This window comes from Centruroides sculpturatus, unplaced genomic scaffold (assembly GCF_000671375.1).
Source record: "Centruroides sculpturatus isolate CEXI.00-Female unplaced genomic scaffold, Cexi_2.0 scaffold680, whole genome shotgun sequence".
Classification (NCBI taxonomy): domain Eukaryota; kingdom Metazoa; phylum Arthropoda; class Arachnida; order Scorpiones; family Buthidae; genus Centruroides; species Centruroides sculpturatus.
In genome coordinates, this window is record NW_019384843.1 from 261,083 (window position 1) to 284,030 (window position 22,948).

General features: G+C 31.1%; 1 protein-coding gene across 1 annotated transcript; it reads left to right on the plus strand.

Moving 5' to 3' along the window:
• The first annotated feature begins 212 nt into the window (after positions 1-212).
• LOC111630356 (coiled-coil domain-containing protein 43-like) lies at positions 213-20,888 on the plus strand. Its single transcript, XM_023374446.1, has 5 exons — positions 213-414; positions 8,238-8,337; positions 14,997-15,141; positions 17,390-17,478; positions 17,600-20,888. Exons 1-5 carry the CDS (start codon positions 250-252, stop codon positions 17,785-17,787), a joined length of 687 nt encoding a protein of 228 aa, XP_023230214.1. The 5' UTR covers positions 213-249; the 3' UTR covers positions 17,788-20,888.
• Positions 20,889-22,948: the final 2,060 nt, after the last annotated feature.

A 22,948-nucleotide genomic window follows, 5' to 3' on the forward strand; every position in this document is an offset into this window, starting at 1 on the left:
AAGTAAAGGACGGATCCCAATTGTTATCCTGGCAGAACGCGTTCGATAGTGTTCGCGAGAAGAAGAGTTAAACAAAAATTCGTGTAAAACTTTCGAATTTTAAATAAAAAAATTTAAAATGGTTTCTTACCATTAATTTAAAATTATAGTTATATTTTTAAAACATATTTGAAAAATCTTTAAAAATTTAAAAATAAAAACGTAACTAACATATAGTGACGTACTTCCTGTCTCTGTCCCGACGACAAAATGGCGGCGCCCGCTGAAAACTTCGAAGATTGGTTAAATGAAAAATTAAAGAAATTAAATACGGATCAAGATGTATTTGGATCCTATATTAAGAGTATATTGGACGGTGGAGAGTCGGAAGAAGAAAAAAGAGAAGCGTTAGAAGAAATTCTTGGCGAAGTAACGGTGTGTTCATTCAATTATTTCAATTGCGAATGTCTACTTAAAACTTATTTTTTATTTTCTACCATTGATTTACTTTAGATGATAAGGTTTGTATTTAAGAAAAATATACAAAATATACAAACAGTATAAAAGTAGGCTTATTTTCAAAATGTATTTATTTTCCCCCTATAAAATTTTTATTATTTTTTCACTCTCTCTCCATGTACATGTATAGAAAACTCTCTTCTATCCAGCAGACACTAAATTTACCTTTTTTCATGCTTAACATATGTTCAGCCAGGCCAGTGGCGAAGGAATTTTTTTCTGTAAGCAAAAATGTGATAAAGGGAACTCCAGTGCTTAGTGTCTAACTTAAAGTGAAATGAAATGTAAAATGTGGGATGTTTTCGTGTGATGTCGTAATGATCAATTCCAGTTGACAATTGTCAGTTTTCTAGCTTTCTGTCAATGACAGATGCTTTGACAATCAATAAATATTTTACATGTCTATATATTCTTTTTTACAAAATAATAACTTACAACAATAATGACAATAAAAAATTAATTTCAAGTCCAACTGTAGCTTCATTTGCTTTAACTGTCATGTTTTGGTACTTTTTGGTTAACGGGATGCACAACAATGGGTAAGATTCAAGCTCTGGATGAAGAGTTACATACCACCCCCAGAATAACAATTCTGGGGTTGGTACTTCGTGTGATATTCATCTCCAAAGATCAGTTTTTAACATATTTTCAGTCTACTGCCTATTCTACATGCTTTGCATGTAAACATGTGCCTTAGTGCTTGCTACTGCTTGCATCTCGGCGCCCAGGTATGGAAAGCCCCACACCCCCTAAAACTATGTAACGTCTAGTACTCCATGAACAGTGCAGTGGGCTACTTGAAGCTGGCACAGTTACATAGGCTAAATTATTAAACACAATAGTCTTCTGGTGTCCCATTAACCAAAAAAGTGCCCTTTTTTTAACTCGGTTAATTAGTAAAACCATCAACTCCCATTTATAAATGATCCACACACTTGGGTGATAAAATTTTTGTTATAACTTGTAAACTATGTGATTCATCTCTGACTTACAATTTTTGAATATAATTATGAAACAGGACTAAAGTGACTTTTATTTTTGTGATGAATAATTAAAGAACTGCAGACCTCCAAATTTATGCTCCTTATCTCTCTCACTGAGTTCATTTAGACCCATTTGTCAAGCTTCTTGATTTTCCCTAACATGTTTAGATGTCAAGAAATGGTTGAATTATGTTCAGTATGTTCAACCTTTCTTCAATTTCCCAGACAGTCAGGTGATGATCTGATTTGATGATCATCATAAATTCTGATTTTTGAGATGTGTATTCCCAGAATGAATTTTGTGAACCAATGCCTGATAGCCTGCTCACTCACAGAATCTTTACCAAAAGTTTTATTGGTATTTCACATTGTTTGGACTGCAGTATGTTCCTGCTTATACTTGTAAAAGAAAATTGTTTGATTTCCTTTTTTCCATGTTGTCAGAAAAAGTACTCTTAAACATGTGGAACTCACAATATAAATGAGATTGCATTTTTAACTTCACATATTATGTGTGTGCTCTTCCAATTGAAACATACAGCACTGTTCACATGGAGAAAAGTTGAACTAAAAGGCTAGAAAGTTTAAATTTTAAAAACGGTCATTTCATTTGCAATGACCCAATCTATTGTAAATTATAACATTGTCATTCATCATTGATAACTTTGACATTTTAAGTATTTAGTTTTTCTAGATTTTAACTGAAGACTGAGCTGAGATATATTTACAGATAAATAAAAAACTTTATTAATTTTATTATTACAAAGTATATGTATTACATACAACACTTAAGAAAAAAATTACAGAATATTAGTATAGAGTTTAGGCATATGGAAAAATAGACAGTTTTTTAAGACTACATTTTTTAAAATTAACAACAAACCTTTTACCAATCTTTTTGTTTTTATATTGTCTACTTGGACTTTGTTTATAAATAGGACTTATTATACTGATGAAGTTTCTGATTAGCAAAGAAAGGAAGTCCTAGTCAAAAAGTAAAATAAAATATCTTTATTTTCACCTGTACACTCTTTCTGCATGTCCTGGACCTGTAGGCCCTCTTCAACAGGTGTACAACATTTTGTGACCATTGTATAAAAGTTTGATTTAGTGTCATTGACAAACTTGTGACAAATTTTAGGTACAGTTGAACCTGTCTATTTTGAATCTCACTAGAACAAGAAAAATTCAAGTTTTATAGAGAACTTTCTACATGTAAACAGTGATAGATTTGATTGAAGATATGGTATTTTATTAATACAATAGCAAGTACACTGCATCTGTATTAGGCACAGATAAAACTTTTGATGTATGATAACAGAAATAGTTTACCCATTGTTTCTGATGCCTGATTTTTTCAACCAATAAGACACAAGTCAAACTTGTAGCTGATCAGAGAAAAGCATCATTAATTGCAACTGTGTATTGTATTGCAAGAAATGTTTCTCAACTACAATTTATGCTATCAAAATGTTGCTGAGCTTTGAAACTTCAAATTCGGTCCATAATTTGAAATATGAAGATTTTGGGAGAAAATTATTTGAGATAAACATGGAAAATATATTGAATTTAGGCTAAAAATGCAGGGGAAGAAATAAATTTTGAGATGGAGTTTTCAAGATAAACATGTCTGAGATAAACAGGTTCAACTGTATTTTGGTTAAATTTTCTAACCTTAATGCAATTAACATTATTCAGCATGACTTCACGCAACTATGGATCAAATTAATAACTTTACAGAAAATCAATGTTTTTTTTTTTTTTTTTACTGATTCTGATTAATTAGCAAGTGTCCTTTTAATTGGTACAGAACAAATTTCAACTATCCATTTGTTACTCAGAAACTCTGCTTGTTAGTAAAATTACATTAATAATTTTTAAATATTTTACTTTGTATTATGTTGTTAGGCATGTTTGTATTTTTCTGATGGCATCCATTTTGTCCAAAAGTAATAATCAGTAATGTTATTTATAACAGATTGTTTTTTTTATAATATATGTTATCTTTTTTAGTAAGTGATGATGATGATGATAAAAATATAAATTAAATGTCAATTACAGTATTAAGTTAATTTTGTTAAAAACTTTCTATTGAAAAATTAACGCACCTTAGACTTTGTTGGTTAATTAATTCTCTCTTGGTATAGACCTATGTTGGGATATTGAGGAAATCCAAACATAAACTTTTGGACCATTATTGTAATTTACTTCAATAAATAGTGTAACACATTTCTGTGTTGTTTTTACATTTAATCCATTCTTTCTCAAATTTAAGCAAAGCTTATGAATGACCACTTACATTTTATAGAAAAATGGGAGAACAAATGACCATGCCATCAGCCTAAATGTGATGATATCCTCATTTCATGAACTCATGCACAGGCTTTGAGTTTTAGGAGGTATTGGCCACGTATACTAAAGTAGCCATTCTCAATGTAAACCAAAAATAGTCCCTGGGCCAAGGGGTCTTATTTTCATCTATTTTATCTTGTGGACTTAGGGACCAGAGAATGAAATAAAAGAAAAAGGGAAACATGTTCAATTTTTTTGATAGGAGATAGGACTCTGATACTAGAACAATGGGCCCTTCTGATCAGCACTTTAAATGCAGAGGTTTTATATTGAACAGATTGCAGGATACCATCAGTATGTGGAGGGGATGATGATCTGGTTTATGATATACTGTTATGTATTCACCTTGGAGCTTAAAATTTGCTTCAAGGAAATTGCTTGATATTGGTTTTCCTGCTCTAATTTTAACATTAATTTATAGGGGTTGATATTTATGGTGTGTTTGAAGTCATCAGGTACCTCATTCTATATAATCAAGACGTTGTCTACATAATAAAGTATCCAGAATTACTTTATTACTAAAAGCTGGTAGCTAAGAATCTTTCCACTACCTCAACACCAATTCACATAGGTCTCCTTATGTTGGACTGCTCATGTACACCTCTGTACTGCATGAAGATTTCTTCACTGAATTGAAAGAAGACAGAGTGGCAAATAAAATGAGCTCACTCCAAGATGAAAGTTGCATAATGTTAATTTTTAGAATACCTGGAGTATATAAGATACCACTAAAAGATGTGAGGCTCCACACATTGTACGAATACAAATTAAAGACTTGTAAGTTGCATGAATACATTGGGGCAAAATCTTGCCCCTTCCTGGCACATCTACAAGAGCATGTGGCTGACATAAAAAAGTTTTGTGTTCCACAGCTATAGCCATGTACTGTATGTTGCAAACACTGAAATTGGAGTATTACTTAATGAAGCCAAATTAATTAATATTCTTGGTAAGGGAGAGAGAAGATTTAATATTATTATAACAGCTGGAAATTTACTTCTCTGAATGAAAAGCCAGTTGCATCTTTAAAGACTATGAGGTCATTTTCATGGCATGGAAAGCTCTGTTTGAGCTATAGTAGTCTGTGATTAATTTATGCTGTGGCTTTATTTTCATTTTGATCTATCTGTAGTTAGTTTGGGCTTTATGTGTTTATTTGGATAATTCTTACAAATTTCATCATATGAGGATTTATTCCTATACTAGTGAAAGCTATGTTAAAAAATTCCAAGACTGCATTCATTTTGGTATTATGGAGAATTTTAATTTTCAAATGGAATATTCCCTCACAGAAATATTCTGTTAAAAAATTTGTAAGCAATTTCAGAAATGGAACACAATGATCTCATGAATATTTTCTCTTTGGAAGCCCACTGAATCTTTTAAAGGTTGAAAACATTTTGTATTAATATTATTTGATTGAAGTTAAAGGTTAGTATGCTTTTACAATAACATGCTTGACAAAGTTTAGACCACATCAAAAATATTTGCTTAATATGAACTATACATAGAGTTTATTTGTGTATTTGTGATAATATACATATAATTTACATATGTTTCCTGTTTATTTCAAAATGGGTGCTGGTAAAATGTTAACTGATTATGAAAAGGGGCAAATTAGCATACCATCAGGATGGAAAATCAGACTGTGAAAATGCAAAATTACTAAACAGATCCGAAAATAGTTATAGTTTTTTAAAGATTCTGACAATTACAGAAGAAAATCATACAGAGGATAGCCATCTTAGTTATCTGATAAGGATAAAAGGATTAGTTTAAGATGTGGAAGCACCATGAATGAGCCTGCTTCAAATATTACTTGATAATTGCAGCTTCCAGTCAGCTATTCTATAAGGATATCCAGAAAGACTCTTTGTAAGTTCTTCCTGCTCACAAGTGACCTCTTTCCTGAGTGGATACGGGTATTTACAAAATGGTGGCAAGACAACTTTGTTGAATGCTTGCCATGAAAAACAGTTTTCTACACTGTATTAAAAAAGCTGGTAGCTAAGGATTTTTCCACTACCTCAATACCAATTCACATAGGTCTCCTTATGTTGGACTGCTCATGTACACCTCCTGTACTGCATGAAGTACTCTTCTTAAAGGCAGAGGACATGCAATATTTATAAGAAATGCCGTGAGTTCAATGAATTTCATTATTTGTATCACAGAATAAAAGATGATCTAGGTTTTCTTCTTGTTTGGAAGCGTGATCAGTGGAAGCAGTGATCAAACTTGCTTGGTGGCTGCTTCATGTGTAGAAGCATCATCTGGTGGTCACTGCATGCTAAATGTGGTTGCTCTAGATATGCACATTTGCTTGCATCAATTTGTCCATTCCACTTGACAGCACATTCACCCTGAGGTCTCTGGATGCTACCACATATGAATAGCTGACTGGAACTATTCTTAAAATAATGGTAGCATCAGATAATCTTCAGTATATGAAAATGAAAGCAACATCACAACTGAAAAAGCACACTTGCTGGTCAGACTCACTTTTGCACATACATAGGTTTCAAGTGGGTGAGAAAATAGAAAGGGAGTCATATCTCAAGTGGAGTCAGACTTAATGAACACTTTACTTGTTATTTACAATTCTTTTAAAAACTTGTCCCTACACTCAAAATTAAGCCTTTTCCCTTTTTATAATAACTAATAATATGAAAATTATTTTTTAATATCCAATCTCTATATTTGCCACAGTAAACCCCAGCAGACTTATTTTTGTTTCCCAAATTAAAATCAGCTCTCAAAAGTTGCTATTTTAAATCCATTGATGCCATTAAGGAAAAATTCCCTAGCAGAGCTGCACATCATATCAAAACAAGTGTTTCAGGAAGTATTCTTTTTATAACAGAAGCTCTGGATTCATTGATAGGCTTAGGAGGGGATTACTTTGAAGGCAATAAAACTGACTAGCTTCTAGATAAATGAAAATGACTATTTGCAAAGTTTGCGAACTTTGGGCAGATCTCATATGTTTTCACATTAAAATAATTGTTTGTAGATTTAATACATGGTGATCTTTAACATTTAAACTAGTTCTTTTGAAATTTTTTTAATATGTTATTACAGTAGCAATGTCAATATGAATAGTTAACAATTCATATCTAGTATATGATATTATCATTATTTTTAGTAATAAAGCTTTAAAAAATTCTAATTTTTATATTTGTTTTTTTAATTTATATATTAATGTGGATTAAACTTAGATACAATAATTTCAATGCTGCTAAGTAAAGGCTTTTAAAATTTTATTTCAGATTTTTATTCTGATTTTACTTCAAAATATTAAGATATTTTTAAATTGTTATTGTGCTAATAATCAAAAATAAATTATTTAGTATTTAGTGTATTGCATAAAGTAATAAATTGTTTACTTTAGATTATCATCAAGTGAATCTTTATGATGCTAATCTAAAATAAATATCTATATAAGTTAACAATAAATATATAGTTTATAGTGACATTCTATTACAGAATGATTACTTGTTAAATAATTTCCTCATTTATTAAATTATTCACTTGAATATATTCAATATTTTTAATTCAAAAATAAAATGCTATGCTTCTACCATAAAAGCATATTTTCATTAAGAAACGTTACTTATTAAACAATAAATTGATTCAGACATTAGAATAAGTGTTTATTGTGTACTCTATGCACATTTATTAAGATGACCAATGCATTAAAATTATTAAAATGAATTGTAATAAGATCTATATTAATAATTATAATACTTATTCATATTTTAAGGAAGAGCTCAATGATTTACTAAATTTTTATTGCAAATTTATTCTATTCCACCAAATGCAGACGATTAATTGATATATAGATTAGCATTCATATATCAATTAATGAATGCCAATTAAATCAATTAATAAATTAGTCTTCTGCATTTGGTGGAATATAATTAAAAAATAAATTTACAAAAGGAATATTATATATAATTTGAAGTTTAGACTATTTACAAAAAGTCATTTTTTAATTTTTATTTTCAAATTTTTAATTGTAAAAGTGTCAGGAACCTACAGAGAAAGGCTGACACTTGATCATTTTTAACCTTGGGATTTTTTACCAATTTTTGCCAGTGTTTTAAGAAGAGTTCTTCAAAGCAAAAATTTTTTATGACTGTTACTTCTATGGTAGTGTATAAAGGATAAAGATGGACTCAAAAGTTATTTATGACTTTTTGTAAATAGTCTAAACTTCAAATTATGAAGAAATAAATCCTGAGTTATCACAAAAATTGTAAGAATATTATATAGTCAAATTATTCAAGTTTGAAGTACAGTACTTAAATTTTTGGTAAAAAATAATTATGTAATTTATTTATGATTAAAATCTATACTANAGATTTACAAAAATTAATGTTTAAATTTTTTTTTTTATATTAGAATGGTGATGACATAGCTTCCATTTGTGATGAAATATTTTTGAATTGGGCTTCAAAGTGTGAATTAAGCTCAGAATTGATTAATACAGAATCCAATAAATGTGAGTTTCTTTAAATACCTTTTTTTTATTTTTCAAATTTTAGCAGATTTAAAGATGATATTATTTTTTAAAAATCTCTTAAAATTATTACATAATATAATAACTTAATTGCTTTATTCAACATAAAATAACTTGTAAATGAAATGATCTATTTTAATATACAAAAGCCTCATTAAATTGAAGTTTTAGGGTTAAAAAATTCTGACCAAGTTAAAGAACACTTTGTTCCAAAAGTCTCTATACAGTGACACAAATCAAGCTCACCGGTCATTGGTTCGTGCTTGACCAATGGGCTGGCTACTATGCAGTGTTCTGGGTTTTCTTCATGTGTCTAACATCTAAACAGAATCCAGTTTCCACATAGGAAGTCCTGCTAGAAGTTACCCCATTGGCAGATCATTCATGTGTTCTGTTGCCTTATTCCGTCAATCTGCTGACACAAAACTTAATGCTGACATTTTAATGTTTTGTGACTAAAGTTACATTTCACCTTTGTATGTATGGAAACTTTTGGGACACTCTGTAGAATAAAGTTTTGCATTATTTACACAACTTGATCTTATTTGCATTTGGAACAAACTTTTCAATATCCCAAACTCATTTTTGACAACAGTTTACTGGACACTATACAAAAAGAAACTTCAAAATAAATTAATCAGTGCATGTCTTTCTCAGGTCTTAATATCATTCCTTCAATATGCAGTGAACTTTGAATTTTCTTTGCACTTTCAATCTTGCAAAGTGTCATACAGAAGCCAAAATTGCAAATGTATTGTTGTTGCCAATCAAGCATTGCATTTCTATTTTTCAATCAAGTTATGCCATACAAAAAATTCTGCCAAATCAAAAAATACACACTTTTCTGACAATAAAGTGTATGATTCCCCAAATCACTCATGCCTGAAGCTAAACTAGGTTTGGCCAGTGTACCAGTAGATAAAGAGTAAATTTCAATTTTCTTACATATCAGAAAGGGATATTACTGTGGATGAGAGTCTTCTTTACAATGACTGGCTTGGATGGGTTCAGTACATCCCATTGAAAAGAGCAAGGTTCAGAATAAAATTTTATATGCTGTGTGAATCTAAAAGTGGATATATATGATCTAATTATTTACAATGGAAAAGAAACAAAGTTTGACACAGATTTTGCAAATTTTTCTGTATCTACACAAGTGGTTTTGATCCTCGTAAAACCATTTCCGAAAGAAGAGTCCCTAACAACAGAATTTTTATACATTTCCAAAGCTCTGATGGATGTTATGATTTTGAATGCTACAGATTTGTATGGAATGGTGAAAATGACCTGCAAAGATATGTCATCCTTCCTGAAATGTTATAAATTGCAAAAGAGAGAAATTTGTGCTTATAGAAGAGGAAAAGTCCTTGCTTTACAATGGAAGGACAAAAAGAATGTAGTTTTTCTGTCAATAGTGCACACTACAAATATGGTGGAGACTGAAAAACAGGGTGTAAAGTATTGGCTTGTAAACAGAAAGGGAACGAAGAAGCACTGACCTCACTAATTGGATTCAAGAATGGTCTGAGCTTAAACAACTTGCCAGGTGGCAAACACCAGGCAGTAAACAAGTGGGTGACCACCCACATCGGAGATGGACGAATGCAAAAGTAAGCTTCACACTCACATGATCCAAGTGGGCCTGGGTGAAAGCTGTTTGCAAGGAAGATCTGTAATTGGTTGGAAGTTTCTGTCCAAAAAATCCTTAAATTGGCAAGCGAGAGAGAGGGGTGGAGAAAATAGGCTCAAGACTGGTAACAGGAAGGCTCAGACACTTGGAAAGCCCGCTGAGATTAGAGAGACAGAGTGAGCATATTCCTCTGCAAGATACCTCAGGAACAGGTAAGTGCTAAGACTGTGTGAACCGTGCAGTAGAGCCAATCCACATGCTGACAGTCCTCTCTAGAACTTAATTGTTCCTGAAAGCCAAACTAGTACTTGAGGAGGCACGCTTTGTATATCCTGTGTTTACTGTGTTTTTCAACTTTATATATATATTTATATATATATATATATATATTGTAAATAAATATACTGACTTTCTTGAGTGTGGAGGTGTGCTTTCACCNAAGAGAGAAATTTGTGCTTATAGAAGAGGAAAAGTCCTTGCTTTACAGTGGAAGGACAAAAAGAATGTAGTCCTTCTGTCAATAGTGCACACTACAAATATGGTGGAGACTGAAAAACAGGGTGTAAAGTATTGGCTTGTAAACAGAAAGGGAACAAAGAAGCACTGACCTCACTAATTGGATTCAAGAGTGGTCCAAGCTTAAACAACTTGCCAGGTGGCAAACACCAGGCAGTAAACAAGTGGGTGACCACCCACATCGGAGATGGGCAAATGCAAAAGTAAGCTTCACACTCATACGATCCAAGTGGACCTGGGTGAAAGCTGTTTGCAAGGAGGATCTGTAATTGGTTGGAAGTTTCTGTCCAAAAAGTCCTTAAATTGGCAAGCGAGAGAGAGAAGGGGGAGAAAATTGGCTCAAGACTGGTAACAGGAAGGCTCAGACACTTGGAAAGCCCGCTGAGATTAGAGAGAGAGAGTGAGCATATTCCTCTGCAAGATACCTCAGGAACAGGTAAGTGCTAAGACTGTGCGAACCGTGCAGTAGAGCCAATCCGCAGGCTGACAGTCCTCTCCAGAACTTAATTGTTCCTGAAAGCCAAACTAGTACTTGAGGAGCCATGCTTTGTATATCCTGTGTTTACTGTTTTTCAACTTTCAACTTTATATATATATTGTAAATAAATATACTGACTATCTTGAGTGTGAAGGTGTGCTTTCATCAAAACAATTTCAAGTCATGCTTAATCTGGCAAACCAATTCAAAAAGACGGAGTTTAGGAAGGAAACTTCACTTAGGAAGAAAGTAATAAAGCTAAAGGTTGTTTTGGATTGTAAAGACACAATGACAGGTGTCAATTGTGCAGATCAGCATATTTTGACCTACCCAATCTCCAGAAAACAAGGAGAAAGTACTATTAAAAGATGTTTTTCCACTTGCTGGAAATTACTGTATGGAATTCCTTTATTCTCTATAGTAAAGCTGGGGATAAAAAAAAAGATTTACTACAATGTATTTTGAATTTGATGGAATGAATTCTTGAAATATATAAGGGAAGTGTTATTTCTCCAAAAATGGATTGGACAGGGAAAGCACCTCATCCATTTCGATTGACAGAAAAGCATTTCCCTGAAGCTGTACCATCAACTGAAAAGAAGAGCAATACCATAAGAGTGTGTGGAGTATGTTCTAAGAAGCATAATGCATGAGGTAAATATGGAAGAAAAAAAACACAGTATTGCCGTTCACCACATGAAGTTATGTCATGCTTAATACCTTGCTTCAAAACCTATCATACACACAAAAATTTATAATAATCAAAAATTGCTATATGTATGAATGTTCACTAGCATATTTAGTAAGAACATTACAGTATTTTTCAATAAAAATTCATTGTAATTATGTGTTTCTGAATTTTTTCTTGTATCTGAGTTAATTTAGGATAATAATTTATATCCATAACCATCTCAAGTGTCTACTTGGTTTTTGAAATACAGGTAGGCCTCCTACAACGCAGTACCTTTACAACACGTTTTCGCTCCAACACGGTTGGAAAAATGCGGAAATTTTCTTACAACACAATTTACGGTATTTAGAAACGAATTATCTTTCACATAACAGAAAAATCGCAATGGTTCACGTGATACGAACTGCAGTTCGGCATACAGAACTAAATGTCCTTGAAAACAGCTGTTTGTTGCCGTTGGCATGTTATTTATTCCCTTGAAAGTTTCAGGGGAAGACCGGTTTCTAGACAGATGTGCATCAGTTACCGTAAACACTCAAATATATCATTAAATTTTCCATCATTTATACTGTTTCAATAAGTGGGAACAGCAAAAATGGTCCAAAATACAGTATAAACTTCTATTGGGTGTATATTTTTAACAACATAGTGAAGAAAAGTTATTTTTTGCAATTTTTACTGTCCGCAAAACTGATTGAAAAAATTTTAGCCATAACAATGCCGAATGAAAAGAAAGGACCGTCGTTAAAAAGGAAATTTATAACTCTTCAAAGATAGAAATTTTGGATCAAATTAAAAATCAAGAGCGGATAACTGATATTAGTAGACATTTTAATTTAAATGAGTCAACGATTCAGTCGGGAGAAAAGATCAGAAATTTGGTCGCATCCAGATTATCTATTCTCGCGAAAAATGTTGCTCGTCCGAGAGCGCCTATAATGGAAAAAATGGAACAAGCACTAATATTATGGGTAGAAGATATGAACAAGAAACGGTTGCCTTTAAATAAAACTGCACTTAAACACAAAGCCTTAAAAAAATTTTATTATTTAAAACAAATGGGACAGTCGTCAGCTGATGAAACCAATGTTAAATTCGTGGCTAGCAATGGCTGGTTTGAAAAATTCAAAAAACGCCATTCAAATGCCAAGTTTTTCTCTTTTTAGAACTGAATCCCAGTTTTTGTATTAAGTNTGTTAAATTCGTGGCTAGCAATGGCTGGTTTGAAAAATTCAAAAAACGCCATTCAAATGCCAAGTTTTTCTCTTTTTAGAACTGAATCCCAGTTTTTGTATTAAGTTGGTGTCTCCTATAACGCAATTTCCCACAACGCGGTATTTTCAAGGAACATTTTCAAGGAATACCGCATTGTAGGAGGCCTACCTGTAATTGGAAATTATTATTATTATTATTATTATTCAGAGTACCATATTTCAAAATAGATTTAAAATCATTTATAAAAAAATTAGATCACTGACACATCAGAAAATAATAGGTATGTTAAGAGATTAGAGTTAATTGTTTTATGTTGTTTCTTTTTTATGAGAACATCAAGTTTATCTTTGTTGATTCATTAGATGTAGTCACCAATTGTCTTCTATGGGCCTCGTCTGTTTTACTGTCTATGTTTAAACATAAGCTTAAAATCCTCTATAAGCATATATCAAAATTTTACTTTGTTTTTTAGACCTCACCTGCCAAAAAAAAAAAGCTTTTCAAATTTCCTACTAAAGCCTAGTACTTGCATGCAGTAATGGATGACAAGAACTGTCAGTGGAAGAGTAAAATGACATCACTTTTTCCATCATAGAAAGCAGAATGGTAAAAATTATACCAATAGGAAGGCTGTTTAGAAATGATGTCATGAGATGAGAGCATTTAAACTATGGATGTCAGCATGGTTATGAAGCATGGAAGTTTAACATCAAGTTCAATTAATTGCAATAATTTAACAAATACCTCAATAGGCATTCAGAGAAACCTACATTTGGATAAAATATATTTTCTTTATTTGCTATATTACTATTTGAATTAAATGTGACAATGCCGAAGGGTCCCCTCTATGCTTTGGCACCACAGGACCGAAGGGTCGACATTNTACCTCAATAGGCATTCAGAGAAACCTACATTTGGATAAAATATATTTTCTTTATTTGCTATATTACTATTTGAATTAAATGTGACAATGCCGAAGGGTCCCCTCTATGCTTTGGCACCACAGGACCGAAGGGTCGACATTGCATCGGCGAAGACGGCAATGACAAATTTATCAGGACTGACACCACTGTGTCTTCTGGGTAGACACAGAGACCGTTACATTCGAATTTATGTGCGAACAGTTGTGTATGTGGACTCTTGGACTCGGGATGGAGACCAATTAAGCTAAAGAAGTGCGCTTTACAATTCGATTATAGAAATTAATATCCGTTTATTGATTATATAGGCCTAAACTAGTTACACTTATGCTTTTAGAGAGAGAGTTTACAAGTGTTTGCGCGTGGTATTTACCTGAAGATCGCTTTCTTGAATTGGGTCCTTTTTCTGGTGAAGACATGTTCTTGGTGGGTACTTGGACTCATCGGCGGTTAAGCTTCTGATCGCTGGTATTGGAGGAGCATCGGCGGTAAAATGTATCCAAGTGTACACACACGACCAACCTTCGAGGACGCAAACTCTTCTGTCAGGCGAACTCCCTGTTGCGTCATCGAACCTTCTCCTTTATTTGGGGGTCCTCCCCCTCACAATTCTTGTCCTTCTTTGGTAAAATCGTTCTTCACGTCCAGTGGCGATTTTTCGCATTTGATTCCTAGTGACACATTCGATGTGTCACTCAAATAGGGAAGTAAGTTCATGGGAAAGGATATAATCATATCCGTAGCGATCTTTTTTTTTCGAACAAAATTTTTGAATAAAATTTTCTTTTCAAGTCCGGTCTCTCACATAAACATTAATGTCAAATAGATGCACAATGCATAAAGTATTCATGAACCTGTAATTATAAATTGGGTATCAAAGTATTCAACATTCCTAACTTCAAACAATTTTGAAANCTCAGAAACAAAGAAGAATTTGAAAAACGCATATAGAGGATTTTAAGCTTATTTTTGACTTTTGAATCTATGCCTAAAATATTGGTGTGGCATTTCATTACACTATATATTATACCAATGTTTAATTTGTAATATGATGATGGCCTTTACTTTTGATAAAACCTTTTTACTATGAATTTTCTATGAAAAAAGGTTAATAATTAATTTTTTGTGAAATTGTTATTTGAGGTTGTTTTACTTGTCAGTATTTAATTTATAATGCAAAGTTTTTTTTAGCAAATGTTGATGTTGATGCCAAAATTGCCAGTATTATGGAAGCTCAAGCCAAATCTGTAGTAACTGAACGTAAAATAACCAATGAAGATAAAGAGTTAAGAGAAGCTATTTTAGCTCATTACTCTCAAGTCTGTGAAACTGATGAGTATCCTTTTCATTTTGAATTTTATATATAAAATAACAGTCTGTTCTTTGTAACATATACTATGAAACATTAATATTTAAACACAGTTTGTTTACTCCTTTCACTCACACATTCAGTTTTATAATTAAATTTATAAAAATAAAATGAGAATGCAATTTCATAAATAAAATATGATTCATAAATAAATTACTACAATAACTGGATGCATAATGTATAATTAATTCAAAGAAATCTAAATCCTGTAAAGAACAAAAATGGAACATAAAACAAAATTTTTTAAAATACAAAAACTATCAAATGATTTTAAAACATATTAAATGTCACATGCGCAAAGGTAAAATCAAAAATACATTAACAATTTACCATAATAAAATAACAAAATTGAATTAAAATAAGAGATAATACACAAAATAACCTAAATGTAAATAAAAATAAAATAATACAAACATTATGATTCATAAGACAAAGGTAAAAACAAAAAATGATGTCAAAATAAGTGTAAGTAATTTCAAAAATGTCCTCCTGGTATGTGACAAAGGTGCTGTTAATTGTGGTCCCTTTATTAAGTGCTTTATATATCTTGGGTATTTCCAAATATTTTAGATGAGAGGGTGATAATGTGCAGAGTATTAGTTTAGTTCTGTTGAAAAAACACACTGATATCCTGATCCTAGGTAAAGGCTGCCAGAGTAGTTGTAGTTAAGTGCTTTCTGATTGAGTCTTGATGTTCCTTGATCCTAATCTACAGAGATCTGCAGGTGGCAGCAATATATTCATAGGAACATTTTGCCCTGCTGTCTTGTAGAGGTTCTGAATAAACACCTGGAAGAGATGAGAGATGATGTTCCTAAGTAGAATGACATCCCTCATCTCTTTCAGGTGGATCCTTATCATTCGTAGGGGTGCCTTTTATATGTAGTACAAACATTGGATCATTGTGCTATATCCATTTAGATGCTATTCAATAATTTGTTGTAAGTGGCCATTTTGAGTACTTAGTCTCTCAAATCTGGAATTTAAGTGAGAATAATATTGTTGTTTTAAGTGGCAAAGTCAGGCTAGTATCCCAAAGTTGTAGCCAACCAATAAATACAGCCAAGTCTTTTTGTCTGAGAGACACATTAGGACAGTGTATTATCTATTTATTTATTTTAATTCCATTTTGTTAGTTTATTATTTTTGTTATTATTATTTGTAGTTTATTATTAAAATTGTTAACGTATTTTTACATTTTGCGTTTGCACTGGTGACATTTAGTACATTTTAAAATCATTCAACAGTTTTTGTATTTTAAAAAATTTTATTGTGTGTTCTATATTTTGTTCTAACATCAGAACCTAAGAATAACCTTTAAAAAAAGCTGAAAATCGAGCGGGTTGTGGAGTCAGTAAAAAAACACTCGACTCCAGCAAAATTAAATACCAAGTCATTTTATGGGGGGCAGAGGTGCTTGTAGGGGGTTACCCTACTCTGAACTCTAAAAGGAGCCCGGGCATTTACCCAAATACTTTTATAGTTAGTATTTTTAATATTTATTAGTATAAAAAAAATAATTTTTAACAAATATTTAATAAGAGGAAAAAGGGGGTGTGATAAAATTCTACATCTACATATCTTTATTCTACAACTTTTGCACTTCAATTTCATCTTTCCAGAAAAGTTAGTCCAACTAAAAAGTGTGCGATCTAGCTACTTCAGCCCCTTTTCAGTAAGAAAAGTATATACTCTGATCAATTAGTCTGGCTCATTCAGAAATAGAGTACTTATTTAGAGTGGAGATAATAAAGGAATGAATCAAAAATATTCAAATTCAATTGGATCAAAATAATTTAACTACTAACACAAATACTACAAAGAAAACTATTGACACATATTTAATAAATTAAATTGTTGCATTTTGTATTTAAAATAAATGAATTATAACAAAATACAAAAACATTTTAAAAAATTATTAAATATAAAATAAATTTTCTTTCATTTAAGAAAAAATAAATAAATTTAAAATGCCGAAGTCAGAGTTGACATTTTTTCCTGACTCTGACTCCAACTCCACATCCCTGGTTCAATTAATAAATTTGTATTCGTCACTGAATTTAGGTGTCTTTGAGTTAATTAGAAATTTTGATTATTTTATTTGTGTAATTTTGTTTCTCTTACTTTTTATGTTTTTCATGTGTTATATTAATTGTATTTAATATTTTTAATCAAAGATAGAAGTATCTGTGTATATTGCTTTAATATATAATAGAGTTGATGGTGATGACGACGCTACCAATCGAGGAAGCAAGGAAGCAGGAACCAGTGCTAGAAGTGCTAGTACGATAACAAGTGATCCATGTATCCTTTAAGAAACTATGCCATATTGAATAGTAATAGATCATTTACAGAATCAGTTATTTTATCTAGTTATTTAATAAATTTTTATTAGGAAATCAATTATTATGTCTTAACAAGTAAGTTATTGTAAAAAACACAAATGTAGATGATGTCATCCAAGCTGAAAGAATAAAAAGAGAAAAATCAAAGGCAGAAAATGAAAAGAAAAAGGCACAAGATAAATTAAATAGAGAAAAACAAAAACAGCAGCAGCAACAGAGGAAAGAAAAAGAAAAGAAAAGAACACAAAAGCTGGAACGAAAGAGATAAAAAAATCATTTTAGAAATTATTTATTTTCCCCCTTTTTTCAAAAGCAATACAATATGATCAGCTATGAATTCTGTGATATACATAAAATATTGCCTAATACCCCCATTGCCAAAAACTCAGAAGTATACCATAGCTTGTAAAAAAATTTTAGAACACCTGTATTTGTATAGTGTTGAAAAAAAACAAACTATTTATATATGTACTGTTATGTGTAATTTTTCCAATTTATACAATACTCCATCAGATAATGTACATTTGTATATATATATATTTAGGGTTGACAAGTATCAAATTCACAAATAATAAACAAACACTCAATTTTGAAACAATCAAACAAATGGAAACATTAATTTTTTCTTAAAAATTTGACTCAGTTTGTGTAAATAGAATTATGATTTAAATTTTAGTTTCCTTTTAACAGAACCTATTTATTTATTTATCAATATTTTTTCTATATTTTTATCATTAATGTCAACTCTGTAGTAATAACTGGAAGCATTTCTCCACAATTACATCTGCATTTTTGTATCATTGTTTAAAAATATATATATATATAATTACTCTGCTTCTATGATAAAATTTAAAATTTGATCCTTGTGATCTTTACACTACTAATATTTTAAAAAAATATGAGAGGGTTCCATTGGATTTATATTACTTATTACACTCCCGTCACAGGGTTTAACAGAGAGATATCACGAATGAACATATTCGTATCATGAATACAGAAATAATTTGCAACTATTTGTGGATTAATCTCGCTGAAGTGTTCAAGGTAGAAAAAAAAAGCATTAGACAAATTGTATGAACAAGACCAGTCGCTAAAACAATTGAACAGATTGCACGAATGATTGGAAGGATTTCATCTTGAACTTGCGGTGACAGGAAATACTACTGATTATACGGAATAGAGCAAACAAATCTCACAATTTAATGGGAGGATTTTGCCTAATTATGGACAGATTAGTATGTTGCTCTCACAAAAACTATTCTGAGGTTTTTTCCCCTTTTGATATGTATAAAGTTTGATGTGATAGATGTTTTGTAAATATTTCTTGTAGTACCACAGTTGCCAAGTGAAATAAAAGGAAGAGATACAACTTTGAAAAACAATTAATAGGGTTGACATATAGACAAAAGTGCTAAGTTTCAATGAGAATAAAATTCTCTTACTGATGCATGAGAATAAAGATTTACCTAGGACCATCACCTGTCCATTAAATAAAGGGAGTAATATAAATCTCATAGGTATTTTGGCTTCAACTGGAATTTTGAAACAATGCTGTGAATGGCTCGTACAGCTCAGAATTATTTGTCCTTTCTATGTGAATGTTGTGACAATCTGAAGAACAGATTTCCAGAATTTCTACAGTATTTAATAATGGACAATGTAAAATTTCATCACTCTGACATCATTACATCATATTTTGACAGAGCAGTCCATAAATTACAAATACTTATCATCATATCCATTGCAACTTAATCCTATAGAGGAATGCTTCTCCACATTCAAACACATTAGTGTCATACCTAAAGCTGCAACAACTGGTGAGTTGATGCGTGTCATCAACCTTATCATCAATACAATGAATTTGGACATTGAATTCCATCTTCTTTACCTGCTCCAAAGAGCATATAATGCATTACTTTTAGTATAACTTCATTGGACACCAACTGCTGAAATCTTATTTCTGTAGCAATCATCTCTGTCAAAGTAAGAAGTATCCATTTTATGTAATTTATGACTGCCTTTTTATTAATGAGACACTAAATATTCGAATTTGGAATGACAGCAAATAAAACTTAGTTTGTTATATTTTTTTGTGAGAGTTGCTTCTTACATAAATTTACATAATGCAACAGAATAATTTTTGCAAGAGAAACATACTAATTATCCATAATTAGGCAAAATCATTCTCCTAAATTGTGGGATTCGTCCTCTCTATTCTGCATAATCAGTAGTATTTCCTGCCACACTATATTTGAGGCAAAATCCTTCCAATCATTCCTGCAATCTGTTTGATCATTTTTGCAATGGATCTTCCAGTTTGCAATTTGTCTAATGTTTTTCTACTTCAAACACTTCTGCAAAATTAATCCACAAATAGTTGTAAAATGTATTCATTGATGTTCATTTGTGAAATCTCTCCACTAAACCCTGCCATGGAATGTAAAATAACTGCCACATTTGAATAAACAAACAAATTTGATATAATAATTCTTTTAAATAAATGATTTATAAAATCATATTTTACAAATCTTCTAACATTGTGGACTACTATTTATCTATGGAGAATAATTGGAAATTCATGTTAGATATAAGCATATATAAAATTTAAAATATATATTGTCTTGATGATAACATTTTGACCTATGCAAATTATTCTTTGAAAATTTATTTTACTTCCAAGAATGCAGATGAATAATAATAAAATTATTGTAATGTAATAATATATTATTTTCCAACAATAATAAATTTATTGCATTCATGTTGACTAGGGGTTCTTAACTTTGTTTTGTACTACAGATCCCATTGGTCCCCAATTCAAAATAGCATTTTTAAATATATAAAATACATTGAACATTTTAATCTTGTAGATAATATTGGTTGGGACAAGTGTTTAAAGAAAGATAATGCACTTGTAAAGAAAAAATGGCTGATATCACTTGAATCCAAAAAAGAAATCAAATTAACAAATCTGTCTGAACACATGGTTATGCACACTTAAAAATGACACTGTTCAGGAGGTTTCTCTGCATCTCAAGTTTGATCTTTAAGCACATTTAGAAAAGTTGATGAGTGGTGCATTTGATGAAATTGTATTCATTTAAAGAAATCCAGTACTGGAAACATTTGATATGTTTTTAAAAATGACACACTGATATGTAAAAGTTTTTATATAATCCAAAATGCTGTAAGATGAAACACACTAGCAGGATTTGACTTTTCCTTCTAAAACAAAGAAAATTTTCAACGAGTGCATCATTTTTTTCCACAACAAGCAAATTAGCCATTATGTAATGGATAATTTGCAAGTTCAACAGCCTTAAAGTGAGAAGAGAAAAATGCAGAGTATGGTTTGGTACTCAATTATAATAATACACAGGCTGTAATCAATTGGTGTTTGTTTACTTCGGCAACTGTATAAGTGACTATATATATCAGACATGGGCAAATGCGGCTCTTGCTGAAAGTGTTAATTTCTGCTTGTTATTATTATTTTTACAATTTTACTTCCACAATTTTGTGAAAATATGTTTATTTAAAAAAATTCAATATTTGTTTTATATTATATAATAAAATTGCAGTACAGAACTGCGGCTCCCATGCATTTTGCAAAACCTACATTTTGGCTCCCACTGAACTCTTGCTTGCCCACCCCTGATATATACTGTATATAGTCGCTTATATAGTTGCTGAAGTAAACAAACACTGAATTGATGGTCCATTCATCTTATTCTAAATTTTCTAGTTGCAATCCATTTGGTACCAGTGCTTGAGTCGTCCTCAAGGTTAATAATTTCTGATATTTTAACTTGAACAATATTGTAGATGTCTTTGGTAGCATCTCAAAATAAGTTATTTGAACAATTATTCAAGATGAACTTTATTTGGGAAGAGGAGGAGCTATTTTACCACCAACAAAAAAATTTTAGTTAGTTTTTTTAAACATGTTTACTCGATAAACATGCTCAACTGTATTTCAAAAGTTATATCTGAGTTTATCTCAAAAACCACTATCTCAAAATGTTTTCCCCCTCCATTCAATATATTTTCCATGTTTATCTCAACTAATTTTCTCTAAAAACCTCAATCTCAAATTATGGACCGAAGTGTCAATTACAATTTCAGAGCTCAGCAACTGCATTTTGATAGCATAAATTGTAGTCAGAAACATCTTTTGCTATATAATAAACAGTTGCAATTTTCTCCAACTGGCTACTAGTCTGGTTTACGTCTTACCGGTCAAAGAAATTCGGGCATCGGAAAGTACTGACAATATGTTTCTGTTAAGGTATGTCAAAAATGTTTTATTTATACCTAATATGGATATGTACCGTACTTGCTATTGTATTAATAAAATACCGTACTCCAATTAAACCTATTGCCATGTAGAGCATCCGTATCTTGGACTTGTCTATCTTGAACTTTTTCTCTTTTCCATGATGTTTCAGATAGGTTTGGCCATATTTTTCATACAAGATAACTCAATTCCTAAAAAATGTAAGTATTTTAAATAGAAAAGATATGAAGATGAAAAAATACTGGCAGTTTCCAACTTCTGGACTTAATGCATTCCTAAAATGTATCCAAAAGTCAGGAAGTGGAGTTACATGTTATAAAAGGAGTTCTGTTCCCAGAGATCTAAAAAATAGTCTCAGGTAAAATTTTTGTTATTTTTATCTTAACAATGCATAAAATATTTAAAATTTTAAAATCATAGAATCAAGCAATAAAAATTACTAGTCTGATACTTTTTACAAATGATTTTTCTGTTACCAAAACTAAGATGGCAGAAAGCATCGTTGCATGACACTTGATATTTATATCAGCTAAACATATAGAAAAGTGTGAATTTGATATATGAAAATCAATTTAAGAGATATTCTTTTGTATGTGGTAATTTTATAAATTGTTTGCAATTTGAGAACTGCTTCTATAAGAAGAAAGTATGTTTCAGGTGCAATATGAAAAAATTGTAGACAAATTCCCACCGTCTCTCTTTTTCCTTAATCTCGAAAAAAAAGTTAGATAGATGAAATCCAAGATCAGATATGGAGATCCTGACTAACTATATGTGACTTTTGATTTGGACCAGAAGTCGTTCTTTCAATTCAAAACTTTTCCCACGAAAGCAATTAATAGATGACCAGCATGACTCTATGGTTAAAGGAAAGTATGATGTACAGGACTACAGGAAGCCAGTATTAATTTGAGGTGGAGAGCATATTTTAAATTAAATAAATTAAAAATTGCAACCCGGCATTGTGACAATGTCACAATAAATAACTACATACATTACTCTTATGTGACTTATTAATTTTAGAATTATTTTTTATGAATTATATCTTAAAAGATTTTAAGAAATTCTTTTGAATTTGCTTTCAAAATAATTATTCGACTTTGGGTGAGTAAAAGTTGCTTCATATTTCGAATAT

Excerpts from the sequence above, each read along its gene's own strand:
- LOC111630356 (XM_023374446.1), top strand. The coding sequence starts at position 250 with ATGGCGGCGCCCGCTGAAAACTTCGAAGATTGGTTAAATGAAAAATTA. Across the intron at positions 15,142-17,389 it reads CAAGTCTGTGAAACTGATGA|AGTTGATGGTGATGACGACG; the intron begins GTATCCTTTTCA and ends AATATATAATAG. Across the intron at positions 17,479-17,599 it reads TACGATAACAAGTGATCCAT|TTATTGTAAAAAACACAAAT; the intron begins GTATCCTTTAAG and ends TTAACAAGTAAG.